Raw genomic sequence first — 12,207 nt, forward strand, 5'->3', positions numbered from 1 at the left:
TTCCCATCCACCCAATGTCCGTTTGTAAGAGCAATGCCTATCACACTAAACTCCACAGTTCAGGCCTACAAAACAACTGATAAATTCAAAATCTGTGACACTAAACATAGCTTGCACTGTATATTCAAGATACTCCCCCAAGCCACCATCTGACACATTTTCCTTACTAGAGCTTTTACAAAAGGTTTTTTTCTAGGGAAGGCCCTATTGGGAACAAACCCAAATGGCTATGTGCCTTACTGAATAATCACACCATCAGGAAACCTCCACCTCTTCCTCTGCCCATAGCCATCCTCATAACTTAAGTGAAGAGTCCCATGAAAAGCCCTTGGACAAACTTGAAAAAAATATTCAAGCATGTTAGCAGTTTAGAGCTAGACATGCACTGGAAATAATGAAACAACTAGGGTCAATAATAGTGACAGATGAAGCCATCTGGACATTTGCTATTTCAAAGACTAAATTTAAACTACAGAAGTATTAGAGAGACTTTACCTGTTCCTCTGTGCAGTTGTTATGTATTGAGATACACTGGTCAGTGCACCATTGACAGTTGTTTGTATTTGCTGTACAGCTATAGCAGTCTGTAATCTGATCACATTTTTCATTGTCTACAGCTATTAAAGAAAAAAACCTGCATGACCAAAAACAGGCATTTCCTGACAGAGCTCTAAGAACTTGATTATATATAGCAAAAGATACAACCAAACAGTAGGGCCTGTAGATTTTCCGTTATCAACTACTTAGTGAATCAGATATTTTCACGTGATTGAACTGATAGAAAATTGCATTCATTTGCAGCATCAATCATTTTTAGTGCCCAAGGAGCCATAAAACACACCACCAGAAAATGCACCAAGACATAGAAGCGCATGAACTAAGATGAGACGCATGTTCAGTCAATGCCCATGCAAATGATGCTAGAGGACATTTCACAAGGACAGTGAACTTCTCCCACTGCAGGCCCATTTCACTGCAAGCCTGGCCTTCAATTACGTGCAGCATTTTCATGCAAAGCTTCAACTTTCCACTTCATCTTTCCAATTGCTTATCGCCTGTGTTTTGTGAAAATTTATTGTACATTCAGAGCCCATCAAAGCAATGTCCCTTTACATCAATTTCTATTAAATAATTAAAGGCTGCCATCTATTACAGAATCAAAGTTCGCATAATTCAATTCAGAGCAACGAATACATCAGGATAAAGCATTGAAAAGTTGTTTTAAAATTATCATAAGGGAGAACACAGGAATCAGACCTCAAATGTTTTTTTGTATGCCCCTATCCATATAATACCATAGAAGGAAAAATAAAGTAACTTTTCTTAAAACACTATTCCTGCTGTCTCTCTCGAAGAGCACAGTATAACGCTGCAGGACCCCAATCCCACTCCCTTGCCCTGCAGTGCTCATCAACAAATTGCCGGCTCTCAAAAGGTCAGTTCTTGGAGTAAACATCTACAGAGCAATGGTCCAGACCTGATTCCTGACTGATGGGGTCTCTTTGGGATAGGAAAGTAAGTACAAGCTGTACAGCAGCAAAAAAAAATCTAATGAGCAAGCAGCTTCAGGGGGAGTGAGAGATGAAAACGTCTCCACGTGGCTGCAGCCACTTGGTCAGAGGAAGGTCTCCCAGGACATGTGTGGAAGCACAACTACAGCCCCCCACCTTTAACCTGATCTGGTAATGGCAAGACAGAATGTGGAAAAGGAAAAGACCCTACATGCCTTTTGGAAAGGGAAATGGAAAGAATATGACACATACCTGGCTTAGGAGGACAATCTTCAAATATCTTTTGCTGCTGCTTCTCTGTCGCCATTTCCCAGGGGACGCAGCGAGAAGAGGCAGTAGCCCACACGCATCTGATGCCAGGACCCGCTCGCAAGCAGGCCGTTTCATTCTCAAAAGCTTCACATCTCTCGGGTGTGTACTTCAGTATGTCACTCAGGAGGAGGCTGTTGAAGCCTCCAAATACATACATAGTGCTAGACAAAATGGAAGTGAACAGGTAAAAACTTGCACCTGTGTTTATAGACCACACACTGCTCCAGGTCAAAATGATTTAAGGTGTGAGCAAAGTGTTTTATTACATTCCAGCATGTATAAATCCAAAGAAATAGCTCTTGGTTAAGGAAGGCACTAAAGAAAAGGTCAGTCAAGTTCCACCATTTCAAAGAAGACAGAAAATCTCAACACACAGGTGTTGAGAAGAATCAAACCTATCCAAGGTCATATACCGACCTTCAGCTTCAGCCAGAACACTGGTGACACCTATCAACGTGACTGTACATGAAATGCTGCAGAAATGCGGGTCCTCCTGTAAAGGACAGTGGCAAGAGAAGGAGGAAGGCTACAAATTGGGGAGACGGTATCACAGCATTAAACCAGTATTCAGAAACTACAACAAAACAATTCAGTGTTGTCACATCTTGCTACGCTGCTGTGAAAAAAACAGTTATTTCCATGGCTTTTAGCAAATGAGCAGTCATTGTCAACTTAAAGAAATAAAAAACAAACAAAAAAACCAAACCCCAAAACAAAATAATAGTTTTTGCAGGTGGAAGGTGTTTTTTTTAAACCTTCTTCAGTATCGCAACTGCTTCAGGCAAAACATCAAATTTCATTACTTGCACAAAAATATCACCCAAAAACCCCTGTGCATCCATGTTTGCAAATGTGCATTTTAAAAGACAGTGAAGAAGAGTCAATGCAACTGAAAATAAAAGTTCTGGCTGAATATTTTTAATACGATTTTCATCCTATTTAAAGATGAAAAGAAGAACTAATGCACACTTAGGCGTCCTTCATGGAAGCAAATGCATGGCTGGTATTCAGTAGACACCGAAACAAGTAGGTGGTGAGTGAGTTTAAGAGACGAAAAGAGTATCTAGAAGCACACCTTCCTTTTCAAGGCACTGACAGTTATCTGCCTGGCTTAAACTAAGCTTTAAATAACGTTACTGATTTACAGAAAGTATCCTCAGAGGATAAAGGAATCAGAATGAAAGACTTGTAAGGAATATAATTTCTCAAACTTGGTTCCGCAGACTCAACTACAACAACAGATATTCACCTGAAAGCACAGTCATTCATACAGCGATGTAATGCTTCACACCAGGAATCTCACCTATCACCTCACCTGAATAATATACATTGTGTGACTGGGAAAAAGAAGCCACACAGGATCAGCTATGTAAACTGGAACATGGACAGAGAAACCATGACGGAAAGTATGATTTGGAGAAATACAGATATACATATATACAAAAGGAAAAGAAATAGAAATATCAAAAAATCAATTTTTTTAAAGAAGTGAGCTGAGAAAGTTTAGTTGAGGGAAGAAGGGCTAACAGGAGCAGGTGGATACAGAAGACATTACAAAAAAAGTGAAGATCTGAGAACTCTGAGAGTTTTGCAACTGATCCTCAACCCTCTGGTCTCAGTGTTAGTGATATACATGTATACATTTATTGAAATATGAAAAATGCCAATACTCCCCGGCATATTTGTGACCTTACCTGTTGTACAGCACAGCAGAATGTCCAAACCTGTTCACGTCGTGATGGAGACCCGGGCGAGGAAGAACAGACCACCGATCACAAGCTAAGATTAAGAAAAGATCATTTCAGAAAAGTTTGTCTAGCCTAATTAATGATTCAACTTACAGAGTACATTTCTTCCTGAAATATCCCAAAGTACTTGGGATCTTCTGCCCCTGGGTCACACCAGCCCCCGGCAGCTGCGGGCTGGGGGCAGGGGGCTGGGAACTGCCCGGCGGGACAGGGCCCGGGGGGGCTGGGCGGCAGCGGCTGGGCATGAGCCCCCAGCGTGCCCAGGTGGCCCAGGAGGCCAGCAGCGTCCCGGCTGGTGTCCGAAACGGTGTGGCCGGCAGGGCCGGGGCAGCGCCCGTCCCCCTGCCCTGGGCACCGGTGGGGCCGCCCCGCGGGGCCTGGGCTCAGCGTTGGGCCCCTCACGGCCAGACAGACACTGAGGGGCTGGAGCGTGTCCAGAGCCGGGCAGGGGCTGGGGCAGGGGCTGGGGCACCAGCCTGGGGGGGCGGGGGGGTCAGCCTGGAGAGAAGGGGGCTGGGGGGGGACCCGGTGGCTCTGCAACGGCCTGGCAGGAGGCTGTAGCCAGGGGGGTCGGTCTCTGCTCCCCAGGAACCAGCGACAGGACGAGAGCAAACGGCCTCACGTTGCGCCAGGGGAGGGTGAGATTGGGTGTGAGGGAACATTCTGCACCGAAAGGGCTGGCAGGCGCTGGCACAGGCTGCCCGGGGACGGGGGTGTCACCATCCCTGGGGGTGTTCAAAAACCATGTAGCTGTGGTGCTTGGGGACATGGTTCAGTGGTGGCCTTGGCCGTGCTGGGTTAATGGTTGGACTAGATGATTAACTTTAAGGTCTTTTCCAACCTAAACAATTCTATGATTCTGCTTTAAGAACTGTATAGAGAGGCCATTCAACCCACTACCAAATGCAAATCTTGAGTGAAACAGGTCAGTTTACACAAGCATTGCTTTATCTTCTTTTGCAAGATGCAAGAGTTAGCCTTTATGCCAGCTGCCATGATGTGACAGAAAGGGAAAGGAGGAATTTAACAGCTCTGCTCTATCATCTAAATAGTTCATTAAAACAGTAAAGTTTCATGACATTGCATTTGGAAGGGGTTATTAGTTTTTTGGCAATCCCATGTAATTAAATGGCGGTGGCTTGAGCTGCTTTTTCTCCTTTACCAGTGGAATTTTTCACTGTGTAACAAGTTCAGGTTTTATCTGTTTATGTGTGAATTACTTGCAGTTTTGCCCCAAACTAGTATCACTGAGAACAGAAACTTATCTTCACCCCCCGCCCCCCATTGCAATTATGTTCCTAGAGGGTAGATATCCACATTTTTAGAAATATTTTTCACTCATCATAGCTTAAGGATTTGTGGTTGTTTTTCTCCTTTAATATAATGTGAGATTATTCCATCTTTTTCTATTAGCATAACATTTGTAAGTTCTGCTTCATTTTTTACTCTGTTTCTCAGGTAATTTCTTCCTTTAGGCACCACGAAAAAACCCAACCAAAGAAACATATAACCCACTGAGCAATCGAAGGAACAAAAGCAGGAAAAGTTAGTCCAATTCATATCACTTAAACTTTGTAAAGTAAACGGGATCACCTTGGGGGTTAACCAGAGGCAGATGCATGCAATTTAAGCAATTCAGGTAGAAAAGTCAATCTGCTGTAAAAATCTACAGAGCCCTCAGATACACAAAGATTCTTTAATACAAGATAAAACTGTTGGGCCATGGACTTAACCTTTGAAAAACAAAGCCCACAAACCCAAACTAGTACGCAGATAAACTGAGAGGGCAAAGAAAAACAACCATATTAATTTTTAACCAAATTTAATTGGAAAATTGTTGGGTAAACCAACCAACCTCTGCTCCAGCAGAAACTTTTGTCCAAGAGTGCTGATAAATAAAAGACATAAGACCCAGCTACTTGGATTTAATGCTTTGATAAATTATGATTTTGAAGTTTATTTTTAAATGTCATTTGCTCAATTTTCAAAGAGTTTAACCTAGACCAGCATCACTCTTGAGACAAGCATGCATGGTTCCAATTTTTAACAGGAGACTTCAGCAAAATTGGACAGCAATTTGCAATTTTTTATCCATCAAGTTTTGAGTTATGTGAGGCCAAGAAACATATTTTTCTAGATTAATAGAAGGCCTGGAATGTTTTGCTTTCTAAGCTTCTTTCCCATCTTTAACTGAAGACCAAGTATTGGAAAAAATGAGTAATTCTGAAATGACAAAGAATCCTCTCCTTCCTGACTTATGAGGTAAGCCAAGCCTAAAACTTACAATGCACAGGATTTATTAAATATACTATTCAAATAGAACACATGTGTTATGAAAACATCTAGCCTCCTTCTATGTTTGTCATCAGAACTGAATTTTTGATAGGGTAAATAGAAGAGTGTAAATTTCTCTCCTGTGGGGAGAAAAGATCATTGTATAAGTATAGCCTTTACATGAATACTTCATGCGGAGTTTAAAAAAAAAAAAAACAAAACCACCACAAAGTCAAAACTTATTTAGAAATTGAAAACAACAGTTACTTAATCCACAGTAACTGCATTTTGAGACAATCTGACTGTGAAGGTTCTATTCTTGTTTTATTACACACATCCCATAGGCAAGGGACGTGACCCTTGAGAAAGCAGAACCCTTGCCTTTTCTCTCCTGGTGATGAACATGGAGCGACGTAAGTGCTGCAACTCTCCCTCAGCTCCTCTGCTGCTAAAAGTTGTTGACAGGAGGCAGCAGAGGATTGAGCGAGGCATTTGTTCACCCAGAGACAACTGCTGCAGAGCAGGAAACTCTTCTACGGAGACCAGAGACACCAAAATTTTGGGGATAGGAAGTGCTAGTCACTGCAGTGTGCAGAACAGGAAAAATACTGTGAGACTGCTCTATCCAAGTGCTCACCCAGCTTCAACGTCAACACAATCTGAAAGCTTGTCCCGAGAAGCAACAAGAAATGCACATGCACACAGACAGTTGGATTGGTATCCTGAAGCCAGACACTACCTGGTAATTTCGACCGATATATCGTGGTGGATAAAAAGATAAGAAGCATCAATGTGTTCTCAGACCTACCTAATCTGCTAAACACCCCCAAGAATCTCAGCACACATCTCGGTGACATCTGTTTATACCCCACACAAGCACACAAAAAAAATCATATGTCCTCAACACATTCAATGCATGTGGTCTCATTACTTAGAAATCTGAGGACAGAAAACCAGAAAGAATTGACAAGGTAAATAAAGATGCAGAAGTAAGTTTTAATGGCAAAAGTTAAAAGAAAAGATCTGGTTTTGAAGCCTTTGTTTTAAGGCTGCATTTTAATTTCAGTTTTCTCCAATCTTCCAACCATCACTACAATCACTAAGGTACTACCTTCATCAACAAGATGTCAAAAATAAGCAAACTAGCCAGACAGCACACTATAAAAGTAGGGAGTAAGATAGCCCATTACAAAGCCTCTCAGCATCAATTGACCTTGCTGCTTGGTTTTCTCCTGGGAAGCCTGACCCTTGAGGACAATCAAGGAAAGGACAACAAACACATAAGCACATTACTATTAAAGATGTGAAAGCTATATCCATCTATGGTGGCATGGCCACAACAATCTTTGTTATTTTACAATGCTTTCCCACAAGTATGTAGGTTTATTCCCATGGAGACCAATACAAACATGATCAATATAATTACTGAAGAGATCATGCACAAAGAACCACCAAGTAGGTACCTCTGCTGTGACACTACTGATCAGCCAGCACCCTAACGTATTCCTAGTAGTGCTCCTGGTCCAATGGGAATAGGCAAATCATGCAGAAGGTGTCCTGCCACGAGAAGAATAGAAAAAGTAGTCTTTTTTTCTGAAAAAAAGCGGCTCTTTCTAAGCTGAGAGTTTGCCCTAAAGAATGAGGGTACCCACAAGCACCAGAACACTTCTGATCCCTGTCATGTGAAGTGCAACCAATGCAAGCTCTAATTCTCAGTGTAACACTGGTAAGGACTGGGCAAGTTGACGGCAACACTTATTTCATGTAACAGGAACCTGCCTCTTAACTAAACTGAATCAAGGGGGCTTATAAGAAAGATGAGGACACACACGCTAGTAGGGCCTGTAGCAACAGGACATGGAGGAATGGTTTTAAACTATAAGAAAGCAGATTTAGATTAGATATCAGGAAGAAATTCTTTACTGTGAAGGTGGTCAGGCACTGGACCAGATGGCACAGAGAAGCTGTGGATGCCCCATCCCTGGCAATGTCCAAGGCAAGGCTGGACGGGGCTTGGAGCAACCTGGGCTAGCAGAAGGTGTCCCTGGCTGCAGCAGGGGGTTGGAACTAAGTGATCTTGAAGGTCCCTTCCAACCAAAACCATGCTATGATTCTGTGATCATTATTGGCATATCTTGTTAAATGAATACAATTTTTGTTTTACACCTAATAGACACTTCAATGCATTAGGGAAGATACAATTTTTCTTGCTATTTTGCTATGATGATTGCTATCAACATTTTTAAAAAATTACTTTTAATTTAAAAACTAATTTCAATTTAATTTTAAAAATGACTGTTGAAAGACCAAAAGACCTCGTTTTGATTCTTCAAGAAAAACCTCAAAATAAAGCTAGCTAGGAGCACACAATATATTCCATAGGGATAGGATTTGAAGTCACAGGAAGCAGAAGGGAATGATCCCTGTAACAGACAGCAAAACAGCACAAGGATGCAAAACCCTGCTGCTGAAAGTAATCCATTTGCTTGCATATTCCTTTCACAAACCAAGAGTGACATCTCAGTGCACCATCACTCACGGAATTCAGGCTTACATGATTATTTCAGGGAATCAATCATGAAAGCCCATATATCAGGAATTCTGAAAGCAGAAGGCAGAATATGATACAAGTAGAGAATGGTGCTTTTCTCCAGTGTGAATTATCTGGATGTGCATGCAACTTATTTTATATAATTTCATCTCTTCTTTTCTTCTGAAATGCAGGACCGCTAGACTTCAAATTCACAAATAAATGCTGCCCTCTCCTGGCTGCTCAAACTCAACAAAACCCAATCCTTCCAAATAAAATCTAATTGTTTGCTTTATTGTTAAATAGTGCTTATGGGGATATTTATGCTTATAAAGCATACATATAAACAAACTGACATTACAACCAGCACAGCCAAACAAACCAGCCAGCCTGTAGTTAAAAAAAGAGCATGCAATGTACAAGTTGAGTGTCAGCAGGGCCTAGTGCTTATAACTGACCTAACAGCCTGCATTTTTGATAAATCAGAGATTAAAATGCACTCATAATATCAGGACAGCTTTATGGCTGAGATGCTAGAACAATATGCTTCCTATTTAAGAAATAATTTTTTAATGCCCAAGGTTATGTATAAACTGTTGACCAAATAACTGCTGCTGTATTTGCCTAGAAATCACTGCACCAGCTCATTTGCTTGGTAATGTGTAGAAATCTAAATGAGCCTCTCCTGATTACACATTCTTCTGCAGTACGCTTAGTAGCATTTGGAATAATATACCCAGCATGTAAATTAGTCATTCTGAAGACAGCTCTTTTTGAATATCCAAGATTTTTTATTATTATTATTTCTGCAAGAACTTACCAATATCATATGCCATAAAATCCGAAGAAAAGCACTTTGCGCCATGGCTCATGGAGGTGTCATTGTGCGTGTTTCCTCCAAACACCAGCATGGTTCCACTCACTATCACAGCCGTGTGCAAATAGCGAAAAAATCTACTGTCTTTAAGAATAGTCCTTCAGAAATAAAAATATATGTATTAATGAAAATTATTAGTAACTGGCAAAAACAAAACAAACTGTAAATCCAAGTTGCAGAAGGTTTTGGGGTGCAGGAGGGAGTCTGGGGATAGTATTTAAGCTGCTTTTCCTAATGAGGTATTTAACAACTTACTTTCCACACTGTTCAATTCCTTGTGTAATTTCATTCTCTCATCTTCCCATCTGCTTGCCAATTTGCAGGAGAAATATATCTATGAAAGCCTCTTTCCAAAGCTATGGATCTTAAAATCATCAATTCCGCCCCTAGGGATTATCAAGTTTTCACACTAACTGGGCTTTTGAGCACAGTCAGCTAAACCTGCTGATATGGATGCTGCCTGGGAGGACTCCAATATTTTACAGCAACTCTACTTTTATAGTAATCTAAAGAATTCTTTCAAACTGGGCATGAGCTGTTGCTCAAAACCTAAAAACCTATTTTAAGGAAATCTACGCAGCTGCTGATAATGGAGCTCTGCAGCTTAATACCTGCAAAACTCAACACCTCAACCATGACTATATCATGGGAAGCATTAATCAAACTCACCACTGACCTCATCTTTAATCAGCATGATTAACAGCACTCAACGCAAAAGGTCACACTTTGTAAAATTTCCTTACTATTTTGAGAGGGTGGGATCGCAGGAAAATCCTGATGTGGTTGTGTCTGTGTTGCAGGCAGGGTGTCACTGCTTGCAGGCTGTCACACCAGTTCTGCAGAACTGCAGCACTCCAAACACAGCTTGTGCTGAAGCCCAGACTTCCACAACAAAATATTCAGCAAATGGTAGATCAAGGACCAGGACCAGCAACCTGTTTCTAATGCAGAAGCAGTGGCATCACAGCACACTGGGGCTTTCTGAGTATCTCTCTGTACTTGCCAACGCTACAGTGTTTGACTGCGAAGCTGCCAGTCAAATCACCCAAGGGAACATGGGGAGAAACACATTTGTCAAAATAAAGATCAGGGGACTGGGTTTTTGCCTTTCTATGAAATCTCAAGAGGGAGAGAGGGCCTAAATTACTGAAGAATAAAAGGAGTCATCAATGACACAACCCCCCCCCCATCTAGATAAAGAAGAGCAGACAACCCTACACATCTTGCTGCAAGGCAACTGCTTGCCTGTTCCAAGAGCCCTCACGAGACTGACAAAATAAACGTGACCAAAGGAAGTTGGTGCTGCCACAGCTTGGAAGAATACAGTCACATCTGTGAAATTTTCTGACGATTCAGCCAGACTTGCCCACACTGTGGCCAAAGCAGAGGATCAAATGAACCAAGAAAGGAAGTGTGGCTGTTGCTGCCTGTACAATGAGGCAGGAAGGAAGGGTTTTGGAAATTAGTCACTAGTTACTTTCCTCATTGGTATAGACTCACAAACAGTTGTTGCAGAAATACAAGCCGTTTTAAACCCTCAAAAAAAAGATATATAGTGATTCAAATTCACATGCGTTGATTCAAAACATAGTCTCCTTTTTGCAAGGAGCCTTTAAAAACAACTTTAAGAAAAACACAAAATTGAGGTAAATGTGTTTCACCTCTATAGCTCAAAGTTGTGAAGTTTTGCTATAGCTTTTTAATACAACTCACCTCTGGGCAGAAACAAATCACAGAAGATTTCAGCTTAAGAAATGAACATTTCAAGCAGTTACAGAGCCAGAAGAAAATGGGGTTATAATAGAAATTCTTTTGTGGTCTTAACTGCAGAATGAATTATCACTCATTTGACTGCAGTAAGTGCACTCATATGCAGTCTGTACTGCTGGCAAGAAAATCCCATCAAATATTTTTCTTTTCAGCTTTAATACAATAAAAGATTAAAATGCATTTCTTGGCTTGTTCATAGCCTTGATTATTTGTCATTATATGATTCTCTATTCATAACAGGACATAAAAATAATAGATATAAGAGCACACTATCTATCCTGAATGCAGGTATCAACGTACTACTGTGTCTTTATCAAATACACCATCCTCTTGTCCACTACAAACAAAAATGACAGGGCAGTATACAGGAAGAAGAACTACTTACCACATACGGGAATCAACTTCATATTTGTACAAATCATCTGCTAGCCTGTATTTGTTGGCACTGAACGCTTTGTAACCTCCATGGATATAAACTGATCTTGTATTTGGATCATAAACACTACTGTGACCATACCCTCCTTGCACCAAAGCTCCACTCGTCTGTAAAATGTTCCATGTATTTGTGGCTGAGAAATGAAAAATGTGAGTGACAAAACATGGTTATTTTCTCTCCATTAAAAACTTACCAACAAATCTCATGGTAAAACAAATTGGGTTTCCCTTGACTCAGATCTAGACACTGCCTCTATCACTTCTTATCCAAAAATATTCTCCTTCAAGGAGTTTGTTGTCAAGAATGTTGTCAAGTGTTTTTAATTAGACCAGAAATATCTCTTCTACAGTCATTTATTACATTTTGTAGACAAGCTAAATAAATGAGAGATAAAAAGTATAGGGATAATATATTGTAATTCAATGACATGAAAATGCCAGCACTGTGGCTTGATTTGGAACAGTACCCAAGAGCACTTTTATTTTACATATACATATATATATATATATATATAAAGCCAGACAGTGCTGAAGCCAAGTATGACTGTTAAAAACACTGCAGTTGAAAACTAACATGTGATTAATGGTCCTATATCTCACTCGCTAAAATAACACTGATTTGAAGCATTGTAGACATAATATAATGGCAACTGAAACAAAAATGCCAGATTACACAGCAAATCTCTGTAGCAAGTGCAGAATGAAACCCTACACAGGCTTCCTAACTCCAGGGAGATCAGGCACACAAAA

The 12,207-nt window shown here is 40.8% G+C and overlaps 1 protein-coding gene across 4 annotated transcripts in view; it reads right to left on the minus strand.

Moving 5' to 3' along the window:
* The window catches only part of ATRN (attractin), a 156,680-nt gene that overhangs the window by 87,174 nt on the left and 57,299 nt on the right, over positions 1–12,207 (minus strand). For all 4 annotated transcript variants that reach the window (XM_040590812.1, XM_040590839.1, XM_040590831.1 and 1 more), the window contains exons 9-13: positions 11,408–11,591; positions 9,196–9,350; positions 3,518–3,602; positions 1,764–1,984; positions 496–617 (exon numbers count right to left, since the gene is read on the minus strand). In XM_040590812.1, coding sequence (XP_040446746.1) covers positions 496–617; positions 1,764–1,984; positions 3,518–3,602; positions 9,196–9,350; positions 11,408–11,591 — 767 coding nt within the window. The remainder of the gene's footprint in view (positions 1–495; positions 618–1,763; positions 1,985–3,517; positions 3,603–9,195; positions 9,351–11,407; positions 11,592–12,207) is intronic.

Source organism: Falco naumanni, chromosome 1, assembly GCF_017639655.2.
Source record: "Falco naumanni isolate bFalNau1 chromosome 1, bFalNau1.pat, whole genome shotgun sequence".
In the NCBI taxonomy this organism is placed as follows: domain Eukaryota; kingdom Metazoa; phylum Chordata; class Aves; order Falconiformes; family Falconidae; genus Falco; species Falco naumanni.